Source organism: Terrapene carolina, unplaced genomic scaffold (assembly GCF_002925995.2).
Source record: "Terrapene carolina triunguis isolate 2854851 unplaced genomic scaffold, T_m_triunguis-2.0 Scaffold119, whole genome shotgun sequence".
Lineage (NCBI taxonomy): Eukaryota > Metazoa > Chordata > Testudines > Emydidae > Terrapene > Terrapene triunguis.
The window spans coordinates 416,645-428,325 of record NW_020664470.1 but is presented as its reverse complement, the minus strand read 5'-3'; the positions used below and the strand labels follow the sequence as shown (position 1 = coordinate 428,325).

The following is an 11,681-nucleotide window of genomic DNA, read 5'->3' as shown; positions in this document are numbered from 1 at the left end:
ATACAGTTCCATTGACATTAAGGGGCCCATGCCAATTTGCACATGTGTGATAACTCACCACTCCTAGTGACAAGTGCTGTGCTTCGTTGACACTCATATCATGAGATATTGCAGCGTGGAATCAGTGCTACTTCCTCTGTCACTATAATCCCCACCACTGTCTTTGTCCTTCTCTCCACAACCATCACACAAAGAACTGAGAAAGAAAATGTCCAACCAAACCATGGTGACCGAGTTCCTTCTCTTGGGATACTCTGACATTCAGGAACTGCAGATTTTGCACTTTGTGATGTTTATAGTGATTTACCTGGCAGGCCTGATGGGGAATCTTCTCATCATCACAGCCATAGCCCTCGACCACCATCTTCACACACCCATGTACTTCTTCCTGATGAATCTGTCAATTATAGACCTCGGCTCCATCTCTGTCACCATCCCCAAATCCATGGTCAATTCCATCATGAACAACAGATCGATTTCTTATCCTGGATGTGTCACCCAAGTGTTTGTAGTCTTCACTTCAACTGATTTTGCCTTACTCACCGTCATGGCGTATGACGGACACGTCGCCATCTGCCAACCACTGCACTATGAGAGAGTGATCAACAGGCAAGCTTGTGTCCAAATGGCAGCCAGTGCCTGGATTACTGGTAGTGTCTACTCTGCACTGCATACCAGGAACACCTTCAAGTTACCCTTCTGTCAGTCCAATGTCATCAACCAGTTCTTCTGTGAAATCCCCCAGGTACTCAAGATCACTTGCTCTGACTCATACCTCAGTGAAGTTGGACTTCTTGCCTTTAGTGTGTTTTTAAGTTTAAACTGCTTTGTTTTTATAATGGTGTCTTATGTTCAGATCTTCAAAGCAGTGCTTAGAATCCCCTCTGAGCAGGGCCGGTGTAAAGCCTTCTCCACCTGCCTCCCCCACCTGATTGTGGTCTCTTTGTTTCTTTGCACTGCCTTCTTTGAGTACCTGAAACCCACCTCCAGCTCAGCATCAGGTCTGGATCTCATGATGGGTGTTCTCTCTTCCCTGATGCCTCCAGTGATGAATCCGATCATCTACAGCATGAGGAACAAGGAGATCAAAGCTGCATTAAAGAAAATGATTGTGTGGAGGTTATTCACCAAGAATTAAAATGTCCTTCATTGGTACTTGATTGAGATTTCATTCTGAGCTTCTTTATGAATATAATCAACTGATGACAAAATTGTCTCCTTGAGAACATAGAGTGCAATCTCTTTATGAATTCATAAAATCCGGACTAACTCCAATGAAGTAAAATGAGTTAATTTAGAATTACACCACTGTAAGTAAGATCAGAATCTAAATATCGATCCATAAATGTACATACACACCTATCTATCTGCTTTATACTGCTAACATCAACTTGCTATCTGAGCATGTTGCACAGAATATCAATAGCCATAGCTAAGTCACTAGTGGACTTCATGAACTTTGATGTGTCTGGGAATGTTCCCATGAGTGGCCTAGAGGGGGAACGGTTTTCAGGCACTCAGAGGTGAACGTGAGGCTCAATGTTGAGCACTGCCACTCTCCGGGATGATGTTTCTGGTGGTTTTCTTTGCCCAAGATAAAGAGAGGGCTCATTTGTAAACTCTGAGGCTGGGTACATTCCCACTTTACAAGGTGCTCAGTTGGAATTTTCAAAGGGGCCTCATTTTCAAATGTGCCCAGCTACCATTGACTGTCAGATATCCATGAAACAGAATAGCCTTTTGTCCTGTATCAATGTGAGACCAGATTCTTGTTGTCATCTTAAATCAGATGGTCCTTATCTCACTGAGATGGGAGCAAACCTACATTTTGGAAACCTCATTGTTCATAGGTGTTTGATCCAGAGGTTTGTGTTTGGCTCATTTTAAAGAGATGGGCCTTTCAAAACTCATATCTGGACATAGCTGCAGTTTGGAAACCTCTTGATATCTGGAGGGGCTCAGCAAAAGTGTTTTTGACCTTTCTCTAATCTTTTTGGTTGAAATTGCAAAGCCACTTAGGGAATTTGGATACTCAGTTATGAATGAAATTAATGGGAACTGGCATCCCAATTGCGAAGGAAGCTTTGAAAATCTCAGCAGTTGTGATCTAAATAGCATTGATGACCTGGGCAGTGGCCCGGCATCCTCACTCCATGCCAGCCCCTGTCAATGGTGATCTCTCTCTATTCTACTCAGCAGGGTGGTGTCAAAAGCCATGGACTCACCAAGGTCCCAGAAACCTAACTGTTGACAAAGGCCAGAGAGAACATCTGAGCAACTCCCCCAACAACCAAAACGTAGTGGTGCAGTAGCACGCAGTTAGCCAAATCCAGTCCTTGTATAAAAGGACTCATCATCACCTGGAGTTAATGTTGCCAGGCCAGATTACCTGAGATATGAATTTGCGCTGCTCTGCACAAGACCAACAACTGCAAGTCTGTAGTCACCTCTAAAACACACAGGTGGTGGAATGCCATAGAATCCAGGGACAGCACTATCTGCATTATTTATTTATAGAGAAGGATAAGAAAGCACATACTCCAAAGTGTAGGCCTCTGTACAACATCTTGTGTTGTCTGATCTATTGATAAGGTATTGATCAGCCAAATTATTTAGTGTTCCCATTTAAAACTTGAATTAGTTTCTTATTCCAAGATCAGGCCCAGTATTATCAGAGTTACTGTTTATTTGAGAGCCCTACAACTATGTAGCCTTGTCTTCTGTTGTCTGATCTATTGATTAGGTATTGATCATTCTAATTATTTAGGTTCCCAATTAAAACTCCAAAATATGGTATATTTTTGTCCAAGTTCAGGTCGGGTATTATCAGTATTACTGTTTAGTTGGGAGCCCCATTGTGCACGTCAGTGACAATAACACCTACACGCTGGGAAGACATTTTGGGATTGCAAAATTTTTATTATCACTCTGATTTGTCTTGAAAGTAAAACAATCCACAAATGTAAGGAGAAATAATACAACCCTGTAATAATGTCCAGCACCATTACCTAGGGTATACTCACTGTACACTTTGAGAGCTCTGGAAGGGTTGAGACAGATCCTAGTTTGACTCTAGAATGCCGACTGAGAATTCCAATGAGCCTACCCATGCCAAGAATGTATAGGCCTTGCTGTTCATCATGCATATATCCTCTTTTATCATATCTTAACTGCCTCACCCTCATAGTATTGGGGTATTTTCATCGTACAGGTTAGTAGATTGTTAGGAGCGTCAGTGATGATAATGTACTATTCAGGCCTGTATATTTGACTGAGATAGAAGTTTGGGTCTTGTTTGCCCATTTGATAATTTTATATCCTTACTAACATGTGCGAACAAAGAACAAAGACACGGTGTGTTACATCTGCCCACAAGCAGATGGGGTGAAAAGAGATAAGAGATACAGCTAATGTGTTGTTGGGCATAGTAGGAGTTTAATATACAAGTGTACACTTGAAGGATAGTCCTCCCTGAACTCCTCTCCAGAGATCAGGTCAAGCAACCAGTCGTAAGTGGTCAGGGGGGTTGGGCGGAAGGTATAAGAAACACTAAAACCAAAGAAATGCCTCTCCCTGACGGAAGCACAACCTCACTCCTTACCCCTCCCATGGGATACAAAAGAGGTGGTAATGAAGCCCCCAGACTCACAACCCTGCAAAATGGAACATAACCATAAATTGTAAGGGGTGTGACCAGGGGTGTGCACTGCAGGAGTAATTATGCCTGCTAAGTGAGGTGAGGCGGTCACACGGAAGGCTCTGTGGCATGTATAGCTATGGATATGTTTGCTTGATTAACCCCAATAAACATCACATTGCCTGCCCTTCGGACTTCCAATTTTCTGCTTTCTGTCTGCATGAAAGAACCAGGGCAGGGTGAAGGGAAAACCCCCTAACATCTTGGTGCCGTGATTTGGATGTATCACACTGGACAGGTGAGTAGCAGCAAAGTAAGTCCCTCTCACCAATTGTCCATGCAGCTGCTTGGCAGGGGTATGGAGGGCTCTCATGATGGTACTTGTAGGTTCTTGCAAGCCAGGGGAACGGACTTTTTAAATAAATGGATACGGAAGAATCAGGGCTCATACCAGATATGGGGGTCAACCTGGGATGAGATTGAAAAGGAGATGTGGTAGATTTTGGGGGACCCCAAGGGAAAGGAATACTGGAAAAAAGGAATGGTGTTACACGGTCTGTGTGCTGGGGTGGCATACTTGGTAAGCTGATCTCCTCCAACATATGAAAGCTTTGTAGAGGATAGTGGACCAACAATGGATTTTAATGGAAAAATCTGTACTAGCAGTGGAGGTAGCGGATTTAAAGACATGGGACGCTGCAAGGGCAGAGGAGTCCTGTGAGGCAATTCAGCGGGAGAGGGATGAATGGGTGGGGATGGTGGCAGATTTAGAAGATGAGCTGTATCAGTGTAAGCATAGGAATAACTGAACCGTCACCACCATCGATGGCAGAAAAGTAGCACCCCCTCCCCCCTGAGTATATTGTACCCAGGAATGCCAGTGGATGTTATAAGTTGGCAATCCATAGTCAGAATCCTCTACTCCATAGGAGCTCCAGGAGGTGGGAATAGTAGTCCCAGATGGGGGTTGGGGACAGGACCAGGCTCCTCAAATAGTAGTCCAGGCAGAGATTCATCCCTTGTCCCAAAAGGACCGGGATGCATTGCTGCATCATCTGGGGAAGGTGCCCCTGGATGATTGGGATCAGTTTGTGCTGCAGCTTGTGGATGTTGTTAGAGAGATGGAGGGTTTAGCTCATGAGGACCAGGTGGCCATATGGTACAGCCTGTTGGAACAAGGCACATTGGGCATTGATGTGGCAGGATTGGGGAATATGTTTCTGATCCCAGGGCAGGTGGTGAAACAGTTGTTCAGGGTGTGCTCTTGTACTGCAGGGATGAATAAGATGAGGAGAATACCTGGGGAAATAAAGGTGGGATATAACTAATCACAAACAGGCATGGGTACGGTGCTGGGTGGATACCCTGGACGACCCATGGGTGATACCCAAGGTGGGGGTGCCGGGACTTGGAGTTGCTGGAGAAATGTTTGGAGATGAGTGATCCGCAGTTTGTGGGACATTTATGACTGGAGCATCCTGAGCTGGTTCCTAACCAGCTGCCTCAATTTTTGAAGCAGGTGGATGTGTTGAGGCAAATGCATCAGGGAGGAGAGCTAATCCATTTTATCACCCCAGGGGTTTAATACTGGGTGGAAAGTAGTGGGTCGGCTCAGAGGGGAGGGTCTATGGGAAGGGGCTGTGGTTTTGGGGAGGGGGTAGTCAGGGATAAGCAGACAGCAGTAGAACAGCAGATTCAGAGACTTCAGCTAAACTGGCTACCCAGGATCTTACCAGATCGAAAGGCAAGTGGCCACGTAGACCAGGAGATTGGGATTTCCTGCAGTGTAAGGCACACAATTTTGCTAGGAGATAGTAGTGTGATCCCTGTCGGGACCTCTGCTTCCCCCCCCCCCCAAATTATAGTGCAGGTGCAATGACGGACATTTTAATTCTTGGTAAATAACCTCCACACAATAGTTTCTTCAATGCAGCTTTGATCTCCTTGTTCCTCATGCTGTAGATGATCGGATTCATCACTGGAGACACCATGGAATGGAGAACACCCACCATGAGATCCAGACCTGATGCTAAGCCGGAGGTGGGTTTCAGGTAGGCAAAAGATTCAGTGCAAACTAACAGAGAGACTACAGTGAGGTGAGGAAGGAGGTGGAGAAGGCTTTATTCTGACCCGGCTCAGAGGGGATTCTAAGCACTGTTTTGAAGATCTGAACATAAGACACAATTCTAAAAACAAACCAGTTTAAACCTAAAAACGCATCTAAGGCAAGAGCCCCAACTTCACTGAGGTCTGAGTCAGAGCAAGTGAGCTTGAGTAGCTGTGGGATTTCACAGAAGAACTGGTTGATGACATTGGAGTGGCAGAAGTGTAACCTGAAGGTGCTCCCAGTGTACAGTGCAGAGTAGACGATACTAGGCACTGGCTGCCATTTGGACACAAGCTCTGCTGTTCATCACTCTCTCATAGAGCAGTAGTTAGCAGATAGTGACATATCGGTCGTATGCCATGACGGTGAGTAAGGCAAGATCAGTCACAGAAAAAAACTAAGAAGAGAAAGACCTGGGTGACACATCCAGGATACGAAATTGACCTGATGTTAATGAAGGAATTGACGATGGATTTGGTTATAGTGACCAAGATGGAGCCAAGGTCTAGGATGGCTAGATTCACCTGGAAGAAGTACATGGGGGTATGAAGATGGTTGTTGAGGGCTACAACCATGATGATGAGGAGATCTAGGTTCTAATCCCATTCACCTCCTCTGTGTCCTTGGGAAGGGATAAGAGACACAAGCTTTGGCTGGGGGCATCAATTCACTGTTCTCCATTTAAGGCACTAGTATGTTTAATTCCTATGCTGTTGGCTGCCAACTTTGCTGATTACTCAGTTTTATGAATCACCAAGTATCCCTTTGAAACAGAAATAAACACCATTGCAGTACAGTGAGTAAATTCAAATTTTACTATTATTGGACAGTATCAATGTTCCCACCCTGGCTTACATCTAAATCTGGGGTATTCAAACATTTTATGTTTAGATTATTTCAAAGGAAAACTCATGTATGGGAAAACTCAAAATATTTTGTTCTTTATTTAGGTGAAAATGTTTCAGTTTCTAGCAGTTTACCTGAAATTGTCTTTTTCTCAAAGAACGAAAAGAAAAGAAAAAACAATTGGTTTTTACAATAAAAAGTCAACGGTTTGCTGCTGGGGAAAAATTATTAAAAAAACCTCTGAGCAGCTCCAAATGTTTGATTACATTATATAAAAAGCCTTGAAGAGTTCCAATTGTAACTCCTAGTTCTATTATGAAATGTGCCCTGCATATAAATACCTAAACATGTGTGATTGAAATAACAAATGTACTGCACCAATCTTTGTGGAATGTTTCCCGGCCCATGATGCATGGGACACTTCACAGCCAGGATCTTTTAGTCATTGCCTGTCTGTATAAATAATGCCCCAATCGGTGTGTTATCCAGCAGCTGTTTCCCTCTCGCTTTACCATGTTTCCAAAGTTGCTGGGTCTTGTGCAGTTCCTAGCAGGCAGGGACCCACTCCACAGATGGGTTTCCCTGCTCCCCATCTCAGGCTGGCTTGGCTGAGAGGTGAAGGACTAAATAGCATGGGGGCAGAAAGCCCCTCCCAGCACTAAAACTGATCCTGGCTTGTTTAGGCTGTAAACATGGTCACAGCCCAGGATGTCCCTGTTCTGGGGCTAAATAGCTGAATCCAGTCTGCAGGGCTGTGAGATGAGCTCTGATCTCATCTCAGGAGCGAACCACCCTGACAAGCTGATCCTAACCCCCAGGAGGGGGAACAGCACCTGCCCTGGATCTCACAGTATTGGTTTTGATGAATCTCCTAATTTGATTTCTTTTAGAAGGTTCAAATTTCTTAAAATGTCCAGTTTAGACATTTTTAAATTTGAAAAAAAAATCATTTGGAAATTTCAGTTAATTCATTCTAAAGAAAAGGTGAAAAAAAATAAAGGGTCAAAATCAAAATGAAACTTTACCCTGCAGCCTGGGGCACAGGTCGCCTGCTCGGATCACCTGGATGTGCCCCAGCTGATCTGTTCCCTGTCTTTGCTAGGGACTAGGACACAGGTGAGACTTCAGTCTGCCCAGGTCTAGGCCTGTGGCTCACAACAGTGCAATCTGCTTAGGACTGAAATGTTTTAGTTTAATTGAAGTCATTGGGCTCAACATACGGGTAACTGGGTGAGATTCAATGGCCTATGATAAAGAGAAGTTCTGACTAGTTGCTTGTGTAACCTTTGGGTGGGCTAGAGTTCATTTTCCATCTACAGTGCCTTAAAAAAAAAACTCTCAGAGAAAGCAGCTGGAGACCCAGAGTCAGGGCCGGCTCTAACTTTTTTGCCACCCCAAGCAAAAAAAAAGAGCGCCGCCCCACCGTAACACCCCCCCATGAGCGCCGCGCCACCCTGCCGAAACACCCCCACCGAGCGCCACCCCGCCCCACCGAAACACCCCCCTGAGCGCCACACCACTTCCCGCAGCCCCCATTGGCCAGGAGCGGCGAACCATGGCCAGTGGGAGCCGTGATCGGCCGAACCCGTGGACGCGGCAAGTAAACAAACCGGCCAGGCCTGCACGGGTGCTTACCCTGGCGAGCCGTGTGCCAAAGGTTGCCGACCCCTGGTCTATAACCTGCCTCCAGGAAGTGAATCACAAGGGCCATATATTTGTCACGTCGTTGTAAGACTTTCCAGTCAATAGGAACTGACTCTGGAGTACTAAGTCTTCCTGGCCCAAAACTTGCTCTGATCTGAATGTCTACCAGTCAGCTGCTGATGTATTAAACTGGGGTTAGGAGAATTCTGACATTCATTTTGAAAATGTCCTATTTTCCCACAGTTAAAACATAACAGATTTCTTCGGTTAAATCTTGGTCTTACTTGTTTATTTAATTCTTTGGGTCTTTGAGGAGTAAATTGTGTATCTGAAATGGACGTTTTAATAAGGATTTGTGAAAACAACCATGAAAAATTGATCTTGTATATAAGAGTGTAATTCAGTATCTTTTACCACACCAGCCTCCAAAATGTCTTGGGCTAATGTGTGTAGTCTAGTCAGGTACGCAGAAGGTGGTTCGCTAATGTGTTGGTGAGTCTCAGAAAATTGAGCCTTGAGCTCAGATGCGTTTATGACACTTCCATATGCCTTCTCTAAAATATCAAAGCATTCTACTGTGGATGCCTTGCTACCAGCTCCTAAGGCCACCTTCAATGCTGGGGGTAATAAACTTTCAATAATCTTCCTTCTTTTGCCTTTGTCAGAAATCTCACTGTCTTCCATCGTCTCTTTGACTTTTGCTTGCCAAGTAGGATAATCTACTTCTCCATTTGGTCTGGGTGAATTACCCAAAAATCATTTCAGTTTAAGTTTCACCTCAGTCACAGTTTCATTGGCAGATTTCAGCACTCTCACCAACAAAAGATGTTACATGTCATGAGGGAGACTCAGAGCAGGAGTAGAGGCTTCTACTGGACCTTGGTCTATAACTGGTTTAGCATATGTTAGTCTGTCTATCACCCACAGGTGTAACCACAGGCTGTGTCTCCATCTTGAAGCCTCTGTCAGAATACACAGAATATCCCTGATTCCTGTCCTGAGGTACTCTGGGCACAGAACCAGTGAATATAAATGAGAAAACCTCAAAATGAATAGGAGTAACATCCCATTTCTGCCCTAGATTCTGCAACACACTTTTCCTTCCTATGTGTATCACAGAAACAGAGTATAAAAATATTGCTCAGGCATTCAGGAGTGAAATCAGGAAGGCCAAATCACACTTGGAGTTGCAGCTTGCAAGAGATGTTAAGACTAACAAGAAGGGTTTCTTCAGGTATGTTAGCAACAAGAAGAAAGTCAAGGAAAGTGTGGGCCCCTTACTGAATGAGGGAGGCAACCTAGTGACAGAGGATGTAGAAAAAGCTAATGTAGTCAATGTTTTATTTTGCCTCTGTCTTCACAAACAAGGTCAGCTCCCAGACACCTGCACTGGGTAGCACGGCATGGAGAGGAGGTGACCAGCCCTCTGTGGAGAAAGAAGTGGTTCAGAACTATTCAGAAAAGCTGGATGAGCACAAGTCCATGGGGCCGGAGGTGCTGCATCCGAGGGTGATAAAGGTGTTGGTGGATGTGATTACAGAGCCATTGGCCATTATTTTTGAAAACTCATGGCAATCGGGGGAGGTTAGCCTCACCTCAGTCCCTGGAAAAGTCATGGAGCAGGTCCTCAAGGAATCAATTCTGAAGCACTTAGAGGAAAGGAAAGTGATCAGGAACAGTCAGCATGGATTCACCAAGGGCAAGTCATGCCTGACTAACCTAATTGCCTTCTATGAGGAGATAACTGGGTCTGTGGATGAGGGGAAAGCAGTGGATGCGTTATTCCTTGACTTTAGCAAAGCTTTTGATACGGTCTCCCGCAGTATTCTTGCCGGCAAGTTAAAGAAGTATGGGCTGGATGAATGGACTATAAGGTGGATAGAAAGCTGGCTAGATCGTCAGGATCAACGGGTAGTGATCAATGGCTCCATGTCTAGTTGGCAGCCGGTATCAAGCGGAGTGCCCCTGGGGTTGGTCCTGGGGCCGGTTTTGTTCAATATCTTCATTAATGATCTGGAGGATGGCGTGGACTGCACCCTCATCAAGTTTGCAGATGACACTAAACTGGGATGAATGGTAGATACACTGGAGGGTAGGGACAGGATACAGAGGGACCTAGACAAATTAGAGGATTGGGCCAAAAGAAATTTGATGAGGTTCAACAAGGACAAGTGCAGATTCTTGCACTTAGGATGGAAGAATCCTATGCACTGCTACAGACTAGGGACCGAATGGCTAGGCAGCAGTTCTGCAGAAAAGGACCTAGGAGTTACAGTGGATGAGAAGCTGGATATGAGTCAACAGTGTGCCCTTGTTGCCAAGAAGGCTAATGGCATTTTGTGCTGTATAAGTAGGAGCATTGCCAGCAGATCGAGGGACGTGATCATTCCCCTCTATTCGACATTGGTGAGGCCTCATCTGGAGTACTGTGTCCAGTTTTGGGCCCCACACTACAAGAAGGATGTGGAAAAATTAGAAAGAGTCTAGCGGAGGGCAACAAAAATGATTAGGGGGCTGGAGCACATGACTTATGAGGTGAGGCTGAGGGAACTGGGATTGTTTAGTCTGCAGAAGAGAAGAATGAGGGGGCATTTGATAGCTGCTTTCAACTACCTGAAAGGGGGTTCCAAAGAGGATGGATCTAGACGGTTCTCAGTGGTACCAGATGACAGAACAAGGAGTAATGGTCCCAAGTTGAGGGGGGGAGGTTTAGTTTGGATATTAGGAAAAACTTTTTCACTTGGAGGGTGGTGAGGCACTGGAATGGGTTACCTGGGGGGGAGGGTGGAATCTCCTTCCTTAGAGATTTTTAAGGTCATGCTTGACAAAGCCCTGGTTGGGAAGATTCAGTTGGGGATTTGTCCTGCTTTGAGCAGGGGGTTGGACTAGAGGACCTCCTGAGGTCGCTTATTCTATGATATTCTATGATTCACAGAGGAGCATATATTTTTTTCTCCCTTCACCCACCTCATATTTGTCACATGAACAAAGATTCTAATAGCACTCTTAATTTCTGCTGTACTATCATCAGGGGACACATCAGTGACCAAAATAGTCCTATAGGGTTCTAACTCTAACTGTGTACAAGTTTGCATTATCTTAATAATATTAATACAGTGCACAAATTCAATAATATTCTGTAACACCAAATTATTTTATAACTAACTGCAATATTCCTCAGAGGAATTCAGAGGTGAGCTCTGAGAAATCCTCAAGTCCCTGTTTTGGTGCCAATTTGTAACCTTTGGGTAGACTAGAGTTCACTTCATTTCCCATCTCCAGTGCCTTAAAAAAACAACAACATCCCAACTCTCATAGAAAATAGGTGGAGACCCAGAGTTCAGTCTCTAAGGATTTTCAGCAAGGATTGCACAGGGTCAACCTCCCCACATTCAAGTCCCAAAAGGAACTAATGAAATGAATTTAATTAAAATACTTTATAAAATC

The 11,681-nt window shown here is 44.7% G+C and overlaps 1 protein-coding gene and 1 pseudogene across 1 annotated transcript; one reads left to right on the top strand and one right to left on the bottom strand.

Annotated features, from left to right (window-relative positions):
* Positions 1-208: 208 nt before the first annotated feature.
* Positions 209-1,138, top strand: LOC112122953 (olfactory receptor 14A16-like). The gene has a single exon (XM_024221655.1). The coding sequence runs from the start codon at positions 209-211 to the stop codon at positions 1,136-1,138; it is 930 nt and encodes a 309-aa protein (XP_024077423.1).
* Positions 1,139-5,496: 4,358 nt separating this feature from the next.
* On the bottom strand, positions 5,497-6,105 carry LOC112123078 (annotated as a pseudogene).
* Positions 6,106-11,681: the final 5,576 nt, after the last annotated feature.